Below are 16,726 nucleotides of genomic sequence, written 5' to 3'. Positions count from 1 at the left end.
GGGGAATAAGTTTCATTACACTAGAAGTCTATCAGAAAGCGCTGTAACTAGGTTTAAGGATATGATTCCTTCTTTATGTTCTCTAATGTCATATACCAACACAGAGCAGAGTAGCTACCTAAACTCTGTAAGGGAGTTAGAGTATCTCGTCAATAGTTTTACATCCTCATTGAAGACAACTTTGGATGCTGTAGCTCCTCTGAAAAAGAGAGCTTTAAATCAGAAGTGTCTGACTCCGTGGTATAACTCACAAACTCGTAGATTAAAGCAGATAACCCGTAAGTTGGAGAGGAAATGGCGTCTCACTAATTTAGAAGATCTTCACTTAGCCTGGAAAAAGAGTTTGTTGCTCTATAAAAAAGCCCTCCGTAAAGCTAGGACATCTTTCTACTCATCACTAATTGAAGAAAATAAGAACAACCCCAGGTTTCTTTTCAGCACTGTAGCCAGGCTGACAAAGAGTCAGAGCTCTATTGAGCTGAGTATTCCATTAACTTTAACTAGTAATGACTTCATGACTTTCTTTGCTAACAAAATTTTGACTATTAGAGAAAAAATTACTCATAACCATCCCAAAGATGTATCGTTATCTTTGGCTGCTTTCAGTGATGCCGGTATTTGGTTAGACTCTTTCTCTCCGATTGTTCTGTCTGAGTTATTTTCATTAGTTACTTCATCCAAACCATCAACATGTTTATTAGACCCCATTCCTGCCAGGCTGCTCAAGGAAGTCCTACCATTATTTAATGCTTCAGTCTTAAATATGATCAATCTATCTTTGTTAGTTGGTTATGTACCACAGGCCTTTAAGGTGGCAGTAATTAAACCATTACTTAAAAAGCCATCACTTGACCCAGCTATCTTAGCTAATTATAGGCCAATCTCCAACCTTCCTTTTCTCTCAAAGATTCTTGAGAGGGTAGTTGTAAAACAGCTAACTGATCACCTGCAGAGGAATGGTCTATTTGAAGAGTTTCAGTCAGGTTTTAGAATTCATCATAGTACAGAAACAGCATTAGTGAAGGTTACAAATGATCTTCTTATGGCTTCGGACAGTGGACTTATCTCTGTGCTTGTTCTGTTGGACCTCAGTGCTGCTTTTGATACTGTTGACCATAAAATTTTATTACAGAGATTAGAGCATGTCATAGGTAATAAGGGCACTGCGCTGCGGTGGTTTGAATCATATTTGTCTAATAGATTACAGTTTGTTCATGTAAATGGGGAATCTTCTTCACAGACTAAAGTTAATTATGGAGTTCCACAAGGGTCTGTGCTAGGACCAATTTTATTCACTTTATACATGCTTCCCTTAGGCAGTATTATTAGACGGTATTGCTTAAATTTTCATTGTTACGCAGATGATACCCAGCTTTATCTATCCATGAAGCCAGAGGATACACACCAATTAGCTAAACTGCAGGATTGTCTTACAGACATAAAGACATGGATGACCTCTAATTTCCTGCTTTTAAACTCAGATAAAACTGAAGTTATTGTACTTGGCCCCACAAATCTTAGAAGCATGGTGTCTAACCAGATCGTTACTCTGGATGGCATTTCCCTGATCTCTAGTAATACTGTGAGAAATCTTGGAGTCATTTTTGATCAGGATATGTCATTCAAAGCGCATATTAAACAAATATGTAGGACTGCCTTTTTGCATTTACACAATATCTCTAAAATCAGAAAGGTCTTGTCTCAGAGTGATGCTGAAAAACTAATTCATGCATGTATTTCCTCTAGGCTGGACTATTGTAATTCATTATTATCAGGTTGTCCTAAAAGTTCCCTAAAAAGCCTTCAGTTGGTTCAGAATGCTGCAGCTAGAGTACTGACGGGGACTAGCAGGAGAGAGCATATCTCACCCGTGTTGGCCTCTCTTCATTGGCTTCCTGTTAATTCTAGAATAGAATTTAAAATTCTTCTTCTTACTTATAAGGTTTTGAATAATCAGGTCCCATCTTATCTTAGGGACCTCGTAGTACCATATTACCCCATTAGAGCGCTTCGCTCTCAGACTGCGGGCTTACTTGTGGTTCCTAGGGTTTGTAAGAGTAGAATGGGAGGCAGAGCCTTCAGCTTTCAGGCTCCTCTCCTGTGGAACCAGCTCCCAATTCAGATCAGGGAGACAGATACCCTCTCTACTTTTAAGATTAGGCTTAAAACTTTCCTTTTCGCTAAGGCTTATAGTTAGGGCTGGATCAGGTGACCCTGGACCATCCCTTGGTTATGTTGCTTTAGACGTAGACTGTGGGGGGGTTCCCATGATGCACTGTTTCTTTCTCTTTTTGCTCCGTATGCATCACTCTGCATTTAATCATTAGTGATCAATCTCTGCCCCCCTTCTCGGCATGTCCTTTTCCTGGTTCTTTCCCTCAGCCCCAACCAGTCTCAGCAGAAGACTGCCCCTCCCTGAGCCTGGTTCTGCTGGAGGTTTCTTCCTGTTAAAAGGGAGTTTTTCCTTCCCACTGTGGCCAAGTGCTTGCTCATAGGGGGTCGTTTTGACCGTTGGGGTTTTTCATAATTATTGTATGGCCTTGCCTTACAATATGGAGCGCCTTGGGGCAACTGTTTGTTGTGATTTGGCGCTATATAAGAAAAAAGTTGAAGTTGAAGTTGACTGTTTTGGTGTTTGAAATGGATTTACCAAAGTCTTTAGGTGACAAACGTAGTGTAATATATGAAAAAGATTTTAAAACATTGTATAATAAATAATGTGCAGCAAAATGTCTCTGGATGCAACTGTATAGGCTGACAAACCAATCATAATAATGAAACGTGTAAAAAGCTCATTCATAATGTAAGCTAATTAGCTCACAGTAAATTACTTTAGATAAGCTAAAAAGCTGCTACTTCCATTGATAACATAACTTAGTTAATACAACAAAGGCGTGAATTGTAGCTTGATGCTTTGTTTGCATTGTCATTATTATAACATTGTGAAAACAGCACAACTACTTGCAAGTTGGCTTACACAGCTACAGCTAGGTTAGATGGCTAGCTACATAGCTAGCGGCTTGTAATGCAACATATTATGCCAACCACTGGTATTACATTATTTAGCAGCTAACTCTCATGATTTGTACAAAAGGCTAGCTTGATCTATGGCATTCCTGATAAGGTCTTCTTGGAAAACCAAGGAGGCGAACATGTCTCTCCACTTGTACACTGTAAATATAACGCAATGCTAAAATACCCTCGGCTGTATGAGCATTGTGCTCTTTGCAGTTGTTTAATTAATTATTACGATTCTATTGTCTTACATTCAACATGTACATGTTCAATAAAGCCCCTCTATCAATCATTCGATCAAAAACAATATTTACGTTTTTAAAGGCATCTGCAGGAGGCTTTGCATGAGCTTTTGACATTAGCGGAAGTTGTGCAAGTCAAGGAATATTTGTAGATCACCCTCTGTGCATTTGCAGGTATTAATTAGACAAATTAAATCCATAGGAAGTTAGCTAACATCCATTAAATGTCTTATAAATCACTTCAGAGGTGTTATTAGGCTCCAAAAACAGCCTTAGAAGTGTTTATTTCTTGCTAGCTTTTACATTATATATGACAAAGAGGATATATTTACACACAAACAAAACAGAGTTTGCAGTTAGCTACCAGCCAGTGACGTCACCATGCTAACGTCTGCAAAATAAGTTCAGAGGTGTTATTAGATTCCAAAAATGGTGTTTTCAGTTTTGGAAGTGTTTATTTCTCCTTAGCTTTTACATAATATATGAGAAATATGCATATAAACACAAAGCAAAGTGGTTTTGAAGAGAGATCAGCCACCGGACTCACGGTGCAGCTCTACTCTGACTGGCTGTCATCCCCCGCCACTCAAAAACAAAGCAGAACAGATTCAAATAGAATGTGACTTTTTAACCTCTTAAAATATGTCAAGGTTATCCATCTTTGAAGGTCTGTGCCCCAAGAATGTTCCCTGTGAATTTGAAGACTGTGGCAGTAATAGAACTGGACTTGTGTTGTACACAGATAGACAGACAGACGGACAGATGACACGTCTTCGCAATACCCGATGGCCATATGTTGGTCTTGGGTAAAAATGATCAGGATGGTTCAACTTAAAAACTTAAGTTCCATTGCTGCCTTAAAAACATAAATAAACTCAATTTCAAGAAAAGCTTTTATTCAACTTATATAATTTACCTTCCTGAGGGTCCAGGTTACCAATAAATAACAGCTAGCAGTGTTCACTGTTGATTACCCCATTGTGCACCTTAAGCTGCATGGTAGTGATTTCCAGTTTGGCCACTTCCCTGAACTGATCCCAACTGGTGAACCAATATGCTGCCCAGGTTGTTTCATAAAGACACAATAATGGACTGAATAGAACATTTCACATTAGCAGCAGCACTGTTGGTTGTTCACAAGACTGCTTCAGCTCTGCTGTCACTCATCTTATAAAGGCGGCCTGATATCAGATAAACAGCTGTGATTTGGCTTGGTGGGAGGAAATCTGTTTCATTAGGATGGTGGTCAGATGGCTCTGCCAGAACAAATGAAATATGAGCTCTCACATTCTTCTGGTTCCCAGGCTATTAAAATGAGCCATGCAGACCTAAACTTTGCTTGCAGCAGGAGAATTTCTATATGTATAGTCATAAAATTGTGGGACATTGTCGTTGCTTAACATGAAACCCCAACCATACCAGTGTTGTATAGTAACGAAGTAAAAATACTTCACTACTGTACTTAAGTATGTTTTGGGAGACTTTGTACTTTACTTGAGTTTTTTTTATTCAGCTTACTTTCACTTTTACTTCACTACATTTCCGACCTTAATTGCATACTTCTACTCAACCCTCTACCCAGAGACACCACTGATTACTAGTGACTACAACGAAATCAGGCTGATTTGTCATGAGGCATGTCCGGTAGGCTTTTTTACAGTTGCGCACTTGGGGGGTGTTTGTCAGGAAAACGATCATTTCTCTACACTGATTACAGAACTGCAGCGGGTCTGTAATCAACTTTTCTGCAGCGCGGCTTTGCTTTGAACCTTGAATCAATCGAAGCAGTGGTTCACAGGTCGAAGCACTGCTTCGATATAAGATTTATTTCGCTTTATCCTAATTTTTCCCCGCTAAAACCCTGAAGAGCATATGTCTGTGAGTAATATTTAATATTCTTATGTTAAACCGACCTGTTATGGTCTTCTGAAACAGGTAATAGATGTATTTTATAACTTAAAAATGGGACAGATGCTAACGTGTTAGCATGTCTATGGCGTTTTCAATGTTAAAGTTAGCATTAAGCTGTTCGCATCAGCACGTTTGTGTTGATTTTTTTTCTGTATAATTAATGGCTCAGCGTTTGTTGTCATAAAAGAGTCAAATTGTAATTTTTTTAATTTATTTTTATTCATATATTATAACAACAACAATAACAGTCTACATAATAGACAATAATAATAGACTAATAATGTTACAATACAATTTTAGAGAAAGAGACAAAAAGAACCTAATGAAACAAAACAACAGAAAAGATAAAACCATGTAACAATGAAAATAAATAAATACATATAGAAATAAATAACTGTTTCCTGTGAACACCTAGTGAGTAGCCTACTCTCATTTAAGTTTTGAAACCTTGTTTCTAAAGTGTTTTTGTGTGATGTGCACAATTTTCAGTATTGTGACTAATACTACCAGTCATTTACAAGCCTAGTAATATAATAATAATAAAAAAAAAATCAATCCATTTTTGATTATTAACATTTACTTGTACTTGAGTACATTTAGTTGTACATTACTTGTCATACTTAAGTACAATAAATACTAGATACTTTAAGACTTTTACTTGAGTAGCATTTCAATCAGTGACTTGAACTTCTACCAAAGTCATTTTTTTAATGGGTATCTGTACTTTTAATTAAGTGTGATTTTCTGGTACTTTATACAACACTGAACCATACTGAAAGCTCCAGTGTGTAACATGTAGTGTCATCTAGTGGTGAGGTTACAGACTGCATTATGTTGTCATCGGTTACAATTTTGCTTCCCCGTCACATTTTCAGTTCTTTGGTGACAGGGACTCCCTGTCACCTTGGCTCCCTTGCTTTCTTTTGGGAAAAGCAATATTAATAATCGCCTGGTTTACAAAAATGAGGGTTCTTTATGAAAACACACCACTTGATTGTTGCAAGTAATTAAACACAAATAAACAGATGGTTATGAATGGCATATGCCTTTTATAATAATAAATCCACCTAAATTGTAGACTGTAGCTTTAACTATAAAAAGTAGTTTCAAAACATTTTGTGCAAAATGAATCCTTGAACTTGCTCTGTTTTCTTTTTTAGTATTGACAAGTGAAAAAATACCAGATGCCTGGATGATACATAAAACCAAAATAAAAATGGTGAAATTAAAGAAATGTAACTTACTTGGCAGTTTAGGACACTGATAGCACTTGTTTTGTCCCCATGAGTTACCCACGCTGCCACAGCAATCCTCCTGATTGGTTAGAACAGGGAGCGGGGTGCTGTTGCACTAAATTAGTGAGAAGGTACAAAGGTAATCGACCCCAAACAAACAAAAACCATGACATAAATGTGATTTACTGGACAATGTGACTGAACTTACAGCTTGCTTTGGCGTAGTCTCCTGGAAGCACCGGCCCTTGGGTTTATGTCTCGTTGAAATAAACCGTGTCTCTGTTTTGTGAGAGGGCTTGATCTCCGATTGATCGAGAGGATGAATGACTACAGATGTGTCTGGTGTGTGATGAACGCGTACATCAAACTGCACTGAAACACAGAGGTGGTAGAGAAAAGGTAGAGATGAAAGAATAAAATGAATTTAAAGATACATTTCCACTCCCGCTCAAAGCTCAGCATCACATGACAGATACCTTCTGATGAGTGGTGCCCGCCTTGTGGTAAGGGTAGGGAAAACAATGATTGTGTCTGTATGAGCTGGGTATGCCCTACGCTTGATTGCTCTCCGTCTGGCTTCAAAGATATGGGGTAGACAGGCTGTCTGTTGCCTCGTGCTGCCTGAGCTTGCTGCGTCTGCTGGAGTGGAAACTGGCACTGCCGACCGGTGAAGCCGGGCGGGCACAGGCAGTGCTTCCTCGAGCTGCAGACTCCTCCATTCAAACATGTCAGGGGGCACACAACTGGACAGAGACAGGAGAAGAACTGTCATGCCAAAATGGAATGAGACTCAGATGGAAACATTTCACAGCAGGACAACGCGATTGTGAATCACAGGAGGGAAAAATTATGAAAATGTGGGCAACATAACCACATACCATATTTTCTGGACTATAAATTGCATTTTTCTATTTAAAAAAAATTGTTCAGGAGGTCTTGAGACTTGGCCACAACATGGCATTTTGCACAGTGCTATAATTCAAACAGGAAGCCCTTGCTCTGATAGCTTAGATTAGATATAACTTTATTGATCCCTTGGGAAAACTCCCTCAGGGAAATTGAGGTTCCAGCAGTACTGTATAGCAGCACACAGGGTAAGAAGCACACAGAGAATCAAAAGTGAAACTAAAAAAGAAAAACAGTTTGCAATACAAATACACAATACAAATTGTACCAGACATACTGATCAATACTGATTTAGTGGGTATAACTGTTACTCTCATTCCAGGCCTCTGTCTTCCTGTTACTCCTCCTCAGTTTTAAAAAGTTTACTTTTTTTCCATAGAAGGAGAGACTGGAATGCCAAATCAAGATGTCATTCCACTGAGTTCTATTTGTGAGCTTGCAACTGTTGTGTGGGCCGCTGAAGAGGAGGTACTGCTGGCCCACCACCACCAGAGGGCGCCCTGTCTGGAGTGCGGGCTCCAGGCACCAGAGGGCGCTGCCGCCTCACAGGAGCAGCCGGGGTGACAGCTGTCACTTATCGCCTACGACAGCTGTCACCAATCATCTGATCAGCAGTGGTATATCAGCAAGATGACATCTCCACCTCTTTGCCGAGATATCGCTCTACCTAGGAGGTACAGTACTCAGCCGACTGTGTTGTCTTTTTGACATTAACACTTTGTTACTTTTGTGCGTTAAATAGCAGACATTCTTCCGACGAGAGGTAGAGGTGGTTTTCCCGCCATACGGGTTGCTGGGTGCAAACGCACCCACATTTAACTGTTTTTGTTCCTCGCCAGCAGTACCAGATCCGACACGCGGAGGCAGTGGCCACCTGGGAGTTCGGGACTTGGCGGCTCCAGTATTCCCGGGGTTCGGTGGCGGAGGAAATCGTGTGGTTCCGGTTCTGCTTTGGACAGACGTCTCTTATCTTCGAGCCTGCCCACGTGACACATTTTGTGAATTGCCTTCTTTGTCTATTGTTGTAATCTGTTGTGTTTGTTGTGCTTATTCACAACAGTAAAGTGTTGTTATTTGACTTCCTCCATTGTCCGTTCATTTGCGCCCCCTATTGTGGGTCCGTGTTCCTACACTTTCCCAACAGGATATCTCGGCCAGCGTCATGGACTCCGAGGAGCGTCACCCGGCTGTTGAACGACCAATGGGAGAGCAGGGAGCGCAGGCGTCTGCAGGAGACGTGATTGGTGAGCTGCAGCACATTCTCACCGCCTTTACGGCTCGGTTGGATCAAATGACTGAGCAAAACATCCTCCTGAACCGCAGGGTGGAGGCTCTCTCCGCACAGATGGCGGCGAGCGCTCAGGGCGCTGCTGCAGCTCGTCCTCCTGCCGACCCTGTGCAGAATATGAACGTTCCAGTGGTGGTTCAACAACCCCTCCCACCACCCCCTGAAGCATACATAAGCCCTCCTGAGCCGTACGGAGGTTGTGAGGAGACGTGCGCGGACTTTCTTATGCAGTGTTCGCTCGTCTTCGCACAACGTCCCGTCATGTACGCGTCAGATGCTAGTAAAATAGCTTATGTGATTGCTCTGCTTCGGGGTAAAGCACGCGCCTGGGCTACGGCGCTCTGGGAACAGAACTCACGGTTGTTATCAGCATACACTGGGTTTGTGGGGGAGTTCAGAACAGTGTTTGATCAACCTAACAGAGGAGAGACCGCTTCAACTGTGCTGCTGTCAATGAGACAGGGACGCGAGAGCGCAGCCGCTTATGCAGTCAACTTCCGCATCGCGGCTGCGAGGTCCGGCTGGAATAACGTTGCGCTCCGCGCCGCCTTCGTAAATGGACTGTCGTTGGTTCTGAAGGAGCAGCTGGTAGCTAAGGAGGAACCGCGGGATTTAGATGGGCTTATCGATCTCGTTATACGGTTAGACAATCGGTTGGAGGAACGCCGTCGGGAGCGAGGCGAAGGACGTGACCGGATACGCGCCGCCCCTCTCCCTTCCGGGTTCGATAAGGGGCCGCCCTCCCCACGCTCCACAGCCGCAGCGCTTTGTGGGGCAACAGCTCCCCCTGCTGACGTTGTTAGGGAAACGCACAGGGCCAAAATGGGGAGGCTGATCCGTGGAGAGTGTTTTCTCTGCAGCTCAACTGAGCACACACAGAGAAACTGCCCCAAACGGCCAAAACGACAACACTCGCCCTTAGAGACTGGGCTATGGGGGGGTCAAAACATTCAAGTGAGACACACACAAATTGCCACACGACTCCCAGTCACAATCCTGAGCGGGGATTTAACCCTTCAAGCCCGAGCACTGGTGGACACGGGGTCAGAAGGGAATCTGCTAGACAGCAGATGGGCAAGGGAGGTAGGGCTCCCTCTGGTGGCGCTTCCTTCGCCGTTGCAGGTGCGGGCACTAGATGGCACCCTCCTCCCTTTACTCACACACAAGACACAACCAGTAACTCTGGTGGTGTCTGGAAACCACCGGGAGGTGATTGAGTTTTTTGTAACTCCTACCTCCCGCGTGATTTTGGGCATCCCATGGATGTTGAAGCACAATCCCCGGATTGATTGGCCGTCTGGGGTGGTGGTTCAGTGGAGCGAAACCTGCCATCGGGGGTGTTTAGGATCGTCGGTTCCTCCCGGTTCACAGGCTAAGGAGGAGGTCAAAGTCCCTCCCAATCTGACGGCAGTGCCGGTTGAGTACCACAATCTTGCTGACGTCTTCAGTAAGGATCTGGCACTCACCCTTCCCCCGCACCGTCCGTACGATTGTGCCATTGATTTGGTTCCAGGCGCTGAGTTCCCGTCCAGCAGGCTGTACAACCTCTCACGACCTGAGCGCGAATCAATGGAGACCTACATCCGGGACTCATTAGCTGCCGGGCTGATCCGGCACTCCACCTCCCCGATGGGGGCAGGTTTCTTTTTTGTGGGCAAGAAAGATGGCGGACTTCGTCCATGTATTGATTACAGGGGGCTGAATGAGATTACGGTTCGCAACCGATACCCGTTGCCATTATTAGATTCCGTGTTCACCCCCCTGCATGGAGCCAAAATCTTTACTAAGCTGGATCTTAGAAATGCGTATCACCTGGTTCGGATCCGGAAGGGAGACGAATGGAAGACGGCATTTAACACCCCATTAGGTCACTTTGAGTACCTGGTCATGCCGTTCGGCCTCACCAACGCCCCTGCGACGTTCCAAGCCTTGGTTAACGACGTCTTGCGGGACTTCCTGCACCGATTCGTCTTCGTATATCTGGACGATATTCTCATCTTTTCTCCGGATCCTGAGACCCATGTCCAGCATGTACGTCAGGTCCTGCAGCGGTTGTTAGAGAACCGACTGTTTGTGAAAGGCGAGAAGTGCGAGTTTCACCGCACGTCTTTGTCCTTCCTGGGGTTTATCATCTCCTCTAACTCCGTCGCCCCTGATCCGGCCAAGGTTGCGGCGGTGAGAGATTGGCCCCAACCAACAAGCCGTAGGAAGCTGCAACAGTTCCTCGGCTTCGCTAATTTCTATAGGAGGTTCATTAAGGGCTACAGTCAGGTAGTTAGCCCCCTGACAGCCCTGACCTCTCCAAAAGTCCCCTTCACCTGGTCGGATTGGTGCGAAGCCGCGTTCAAGGAGTTGAAACGACGGTTCTCTACTGCGCCAGTTTTGGTGCAGCCCGACCCTAGCCGCCAGTTCATGGTTGAAGTGGACGCCTCTGACTCAGGGATAGGAGCCGTGCTGTCCCAGAGCGGAGAGACCGATAAGGTACTTCACCGTGTGCCTACGTTTCATGCAGGTTAACCCCGGCTGAACGGAACTATGACGTCGGCAATCGAGAACTCCTTGCGGTGAAAGAGGCTCTTGAAGAGTGGAGACATCTGTTGGCGGGAACGTCCATGCCATTCACGGTTTTCACTGACCACCGGAACCTGGAGTATATCAAGACCGCCAAGCGGCTGAACCCCAGGCAAGCCTGCTGGTCACTGTTCTTCGGCCGTTTTGACTTCCGGATCACCTACCACCCCGAGACCAAAAACCAGAGATCGGATGCCTTGTACAGGGTGCATGAAGACGAAGTCAAAACGGAGTTGTCGGATCCACCGGAACCCATCATCCCGGAGTCCGCTATCGTGGCCACCCTCACCTGGGACGTAGAGAAAACCGTCCGGGAGGCACTGGCACGGAGCACGGATCCCGGATCCCGGAACTGGGCCGAAGAACAAACTTTACGTCCCACCAGAGGCCAGGGCTGCAGTCCTGGACTTCTGTCACGGCTCCAAGTTCTCCTGTCATCCAGGGGTGCGTAGGACCGTGGCAGTTGTCCGGCAGCGCTTCTGGTGGGCGTCCCTGGAGGCCGACGTCCGGGATTATATCCAGGCCTGCACCACCTGCGCCAAGGGCAAGGCTGACCACCGCAGGGCATCGGGACTGCTCCAGCCGCTGCCTGTGCCTCATCACCCCTGGTCCCACATCGGCCTGGATTTTGTCACGGGCCTTCCACCGTCCCAGGGCAACACCACCATCCTCACGATAGTGGACCGATTCTCCAAGGCGGCCCACTTCATGGCCCTCCCGAAGCTCCCGACTGCCCAGGAGACAGCGGACCTCCTGGTCCACCACGTCGTCCGGCTGCATGGGATTCCAACAGACATCGTCTCCGACCGCGGTCCCCAGTTCTCCTCGCAAGTCTGGAGGAGCTTCTGCCGGGAACTGGGGGCCACGGTGAGTCTCTCGTCCGGGTATCATCCTCAGACCAACGGGCAAGCAGAACGGGTCAATCAGGAGGTGGAACAGGCTCTGCACTGCGTGACGGCCGCGCACCCGGCGGCCTGGAGTACCCATTTGGCCTGGATCGAGTATGCCCATAACAGCCAGGTGTCTTCAGCCACCGGCCTCTCCCCTTTTGAGGTGTGTCTGGGGTATCAGCCCCCGTTGTTTCCAGTGGTTGAGGGAGAGGTCGGTGTGCCCTCGGTCCAGGCCCACCTGCGGAAGTGCCGTTGGGTGTGGCGCGCCGCCCGTTCTGCTTTGCTAAAGGCCCGGACGAGGGCAAAAGCCCATGCAGACCGTCGGCGGACCCCGGCCCCTGCGTATCGGCCAGGGCAGGAAGTGTGGTTGTCCACAAAGGACATTCCCCTGAAAGTGGACTCCCCTAAACAACAGGACCGTTACATCGGTCCCTTCAGAATCCTTAAGGTCATCAGTCCAGCCGCAGTGAGGCTTCAGCTTCCGGCCTCACTGCGGATCCATCCTGTTTTCCATGTGTCCCGGATAAAGCCGCATCACACCTCACCCCTCTGTGCTCCGGGTCCGGCGCCGCCTCCTGCCCGGATCATCGATGGCGAGCCGGCTTGGACTGTGCGCCGGCTCTTGGATGTCCGTAGGATGGGCCGGGGCTTCCAGTATTTGGTGAACTGGGAGGGGTACGGACCCGAAGAACGCTCCTGGGTGAAGAGGAGCTTCATCCTGGACCCGGCCCTCCTGGCCGATTTCTACCGCCGCCACCCGGACAAGCTTGGTCGGGCGCCAGGAGGCGCCCGTTGAGGGGGGGGGTCCTGTTGTGTGGGCCGCTGAAGAGGAGGTACTGCTGGCCCACCACCACCAGAGGGCGCCCTGTCTGGAGTGCGGGCTCCAGGCACCAGAGGGCGCTGCCACCTCACAGGAGCAGCCGGGGTGACAGCTGTCACTTATCGCCTACGACAGCTGTCACCAATCATCTGATCAGCAGTGGTATATCAGCAAGACGACATCTCCACCTCTTTGCCGAGATATCGCTCTACCTAGGAGGTACAGTACTCAGCCGACTGTGTTGTCTTTTTGACATTAACACTTTGTTACTTTTGTGCGTTAAATAGCAGACATTCTTCCGACGAGAGGTGGAGGTGGTTTTCCCGCCATACGGGTTGCTGGGTGCAAACGCACCCACATTTAACTGTTTTTGTTCCTCGCCAGCAGTACCAGATCCGACACGCGGAGGCAGTGGCCACCTGGGAGTTCGGGACTTGGCGGCTCCAGTATTCCCGGGGTTCGGTGGCGGAGGAAATCGTGTGGTTCCGGTTCTGCTTTGGACAGACGTCTCTTATCTTCGAGCCTGCCCACGTGACACATTTTGTGAATTGACTTCTTTGTCTATTGTTGTAATCTGTTGTGTTTGTTGTGCTTATTCACAACAGTAAAGTGTTGTTATTTGACTTCCTCCATTGTCCGTTCATTTGCGCCCCCTGTTGTGGGTCCGTGTTCCTACACTTTCCCAACAGCAACCCCAAGATTTCAGCCACTCAGCTGCGACAGTTGGGGGTAATTCACTTCCGGTAGTCTGCCAGCAATAACACCAGATGCACTTTTAAAACAGTTTCTGTGTGTTTTCTTGCGTTTTCGGCCATGGCTTCAGCAAGTTATCCCCTCGAAGTTTGTTCAAAGTGTAGCCTGAATGAAGTTCTTGTTGATTTTAAATCGTATTCAGGACAAAATGTGCTAATATTATTAATAAGAGCATGCAGACTGTCAGCAACCGTGGTGGAAAATCACGGTCAATAATCTTTAGTCATCCATAAAACGTGTATAAAAACACAATAAAAGCACACGATTCGTCATTTAAAAAGCATCATAGTAAAACACGTAAATATAACCGTATAAAAATAGCATACTAAGACTTGCATAGTAAAAGTCATCAAACACCATAAAAAAAGGTCTGTTACTTTTTGGACAGACCTCGTGTATATATATATATATATATACACTCAACAAAAATATAAACGCAACACTTTTGGTTTTGCTCCCATTTTGTATGAGATGAACTCAAAGATCTAAAACTTTTTCCACATACACAATATCACCATTTCCCTCAAATATTGTTCACAAACCAGTCTAAATCTGTGATAGTGAGCACTTCACCTTTGCTGAGATAATCCATCCCACCTCACAGGTGTGCCATACCAAGATGCTGATTAGACACCATGATTAGTGCACAGGTGTGCCTTAGACTGTCCACAATAAAAGGCCACTCTGAAAGGTGCAGTTTTGTTTTATTTGGGGGGGGGGGCTACCAGTCAGTATCTGGTGTGACCACCATTTGCCTCATGCAGTGCAACACATCTCCTTCGCATAGAGTTGATCAGGTTGTCAATTGTGGCCTGTGGAATGTTGGTCCACTCCTCTTCAATGGCTGTGTGAAGTTGCTGGATATTGGCAGGAACTGGTACACGCTGTCATATACGCCGGTCAAGAGCATCCCAAACATGCTCAGTGGGTGACATGTCCGGTGAGTATGCCGGCCATGCAAGAACTGGGACATTTTCAGCTTCCAAGAATTGTGTACAGATCCTTGCAACATGGGGCCGTGCATTATCCTGCTGCAACATGAGGTGATGTTCTTGGATGTATGGCACAACAATGGGCCTCAGGATCTCGTCACGGTATCTCTGTGCATTCAAAATGCCATCAATAAAATGCACCTGTGTTCTTCGTCCATAACAGATGCCTGCCCATACCATAACCCCACCGCCACCATGGGCCACTCGATCCACAACACTGACATCAGAAAACCGCTCACCCACACGACGCCACACACGCTGTCTGCCATCTGCCCTAACAGTGTGAACCGGGATTCATCCGTGAAGAGAACACCTCTCCAACGTGCCAAACGCCAGCAAATGTGAGCATCTGCCCACTCAAGTCGGTTACGACGACGAACTGGAGTCAGGTCGAGACCCCGATGAGGACGACGAGCATGCAGATGAGCTTCCCTGAGACGGTTTGTGCAGAAATTCTTTGGTTATGCAAACCGATTGTTTCAGCAGCTGTCCGAGTGGCTGGTCTCAGACGATCTTGGAGGTGAACATGCTGGATGTGGAGGTCCTGGGCTGGTGTGGTTACATGTGGTCTGCGGTTGTGAGGCTGGTTGGATGTACTGCCAAATTCTCTGAAACGCCTTTGGAGACGGCTTATGGTAGAGAAATGAACATTTAATACACGAGCAACAGCTCTGGTTGACATTCCTGCTGTCAGCATGCCAATTGCACGCTCCCTCAAATCTTGCAACATCTGTGGCATTGTGCTGTGTGATCAAATTGCACCTTCCAGAGTGGCCTTTTATTGTGGACAGTCTAAGGCACACCTGTGCACTAATCATGGTGTCTAATCAGCATCTTGATATGGCACACCTGTGAGGTGGGATGGATTATCTCAGCAAAGGAGAAGTGGTCACTATCACAGATTTAGACTGGTTTGTGAACAATATTTGAGGGAAATGGTGATAATGTGTATGTGGAAAAAGTTTTAGATCTTTGAGTTCATCTCATACAAAATGGGAGCAAAACCAAAAGTGTTGCGTTTATATTTTTGTTGAGTGTATATATATATATATATATATATATATATATATATATATATACAGTGAGGAAAATAAGTATTTGAACACCCTGCGATTTTGCAAGTTCTCCCACTTAGAAATCATGGAGGGGTCTGAAATTTTCATCTTAGGTGCATGTCTACTGTGAGAGACAATCTAAAAAAACAAAAACAAAAAAAAAAATCCAGAAATCACAATGTATGATTTTTTAATAATCTATTTGTATGTTACTGCTGCAAATAAGTATTTGAACACCTACCAACCAGCAAGAATTCTGGCTCACACAGACCTGTTCATTTTTCTTTAAGAAGCCCTCTTATTCTGCACTCTTTACCTGTATTAACTGCACCTGTTTCAATTTGTTACCTGTATAAAAGACACCTGTTCACACACTCAATCAATCACACTCCAACCTGTCCACCATAGCCAAAACCAAAGAGCTGTCTAAGGACACCAGGGACAAAACTGTAGACCTGCACAAGGCTGGGATGGACTACAGGACAACAGGCAAGCAGCTTGGTAGAAGACAACAACTGTTATGATTATTTATTAGAAAGTGGAAGAAACACAAGATGACTGTCAGTCTCCCTCAGTCTGGGATTCCATGCAAGATCTCACTTTGTGGGTTAAGGATGATTCTGAGAAAGCTCAGAACTACACAGGAGGACTTGCTCAATGACCTGAAGAGAGCTGGGACCACAGTCACAAAGATTACATTAGTAACACATGATGTTGTCATGGTTTAAAATCCTGCAGGGCAGCAAGGTCCCCCTGCTCAAGCCAGCACATGTCCAGGCCCGTTTGAAGTTCACCAGTGACCATCTGGATGATCCAGAGGAGGCATGGGAGAAGGTCATGTGGTCAGATGAGACCAGAATAGAGCTTTTTGGAATCAACTCCACTTACCATGTTTAGAGGATGAGAACAACCCCAAGGAAACCATCCCAACCGTGAAGCACGGGGGTGGAAACATCATACTCTGGGGGTGCTCTTCTGCAAAGGGGACAGGATGACTGCACCATATTGAAGGGAGGATGGATGGGGTCATGTATTGTGAGATTTTGGC

General features: G+C 45.9%; 1 protein-coding gene across 5 annotated transcripts in view; it reads right to left on the bottom strand.

The window, feature by feature from the left end:
• Positions 1-16,726, bottom strand: part of ltbp3 (latent transforming growth factor beta binding protein 3) — a 161,924-nt gene that overhangs the window by 80,005 nt on the left and 65,193 nt on the right. For all 5 annotated transcript variants that reach the window (XM_034178557.1, XM_034178562.1, XM_034178561.1 and 2 more), the window contains exons 2-4: positions 6,880-7,146; positions 6,612-6,775; positions 6,413-6,518 (exon numbers count right to left, since the gene is read on the bottom strand). In XM_034178557.1, the coding sequence (XP_034034448.1) occupies positions 6,413-6,518; positions 6,612-6,775; positions 6,880-7,146 (537 nt within the window). The remainder of the gene's footprint in view (positions 1-6,412; positions 6,519-6,611; positions 6,776-6,879; positions 7,147-16,726) is intronic.

Source organism: Thalassophryne amazonica, chromosome 9, assembly GCF_902500255.1.
Source record: "Thalassophryne amazonica chromosome 9, fThaAma1.1, whole genome shotgun sequence".
Taxonomy (NCBI): domain Eukaryota; kingdom Metazoa; phylum Chordata; class Actinopteri; order Batrachoidiformes; family Batrachoididae; genus Thalassophryne; species Thalassophryne amazonica.
Note: the sequence above shows the minus strand (reverse complement) of the source record. Positions and strands in the feature narration are given on the sequence as shown.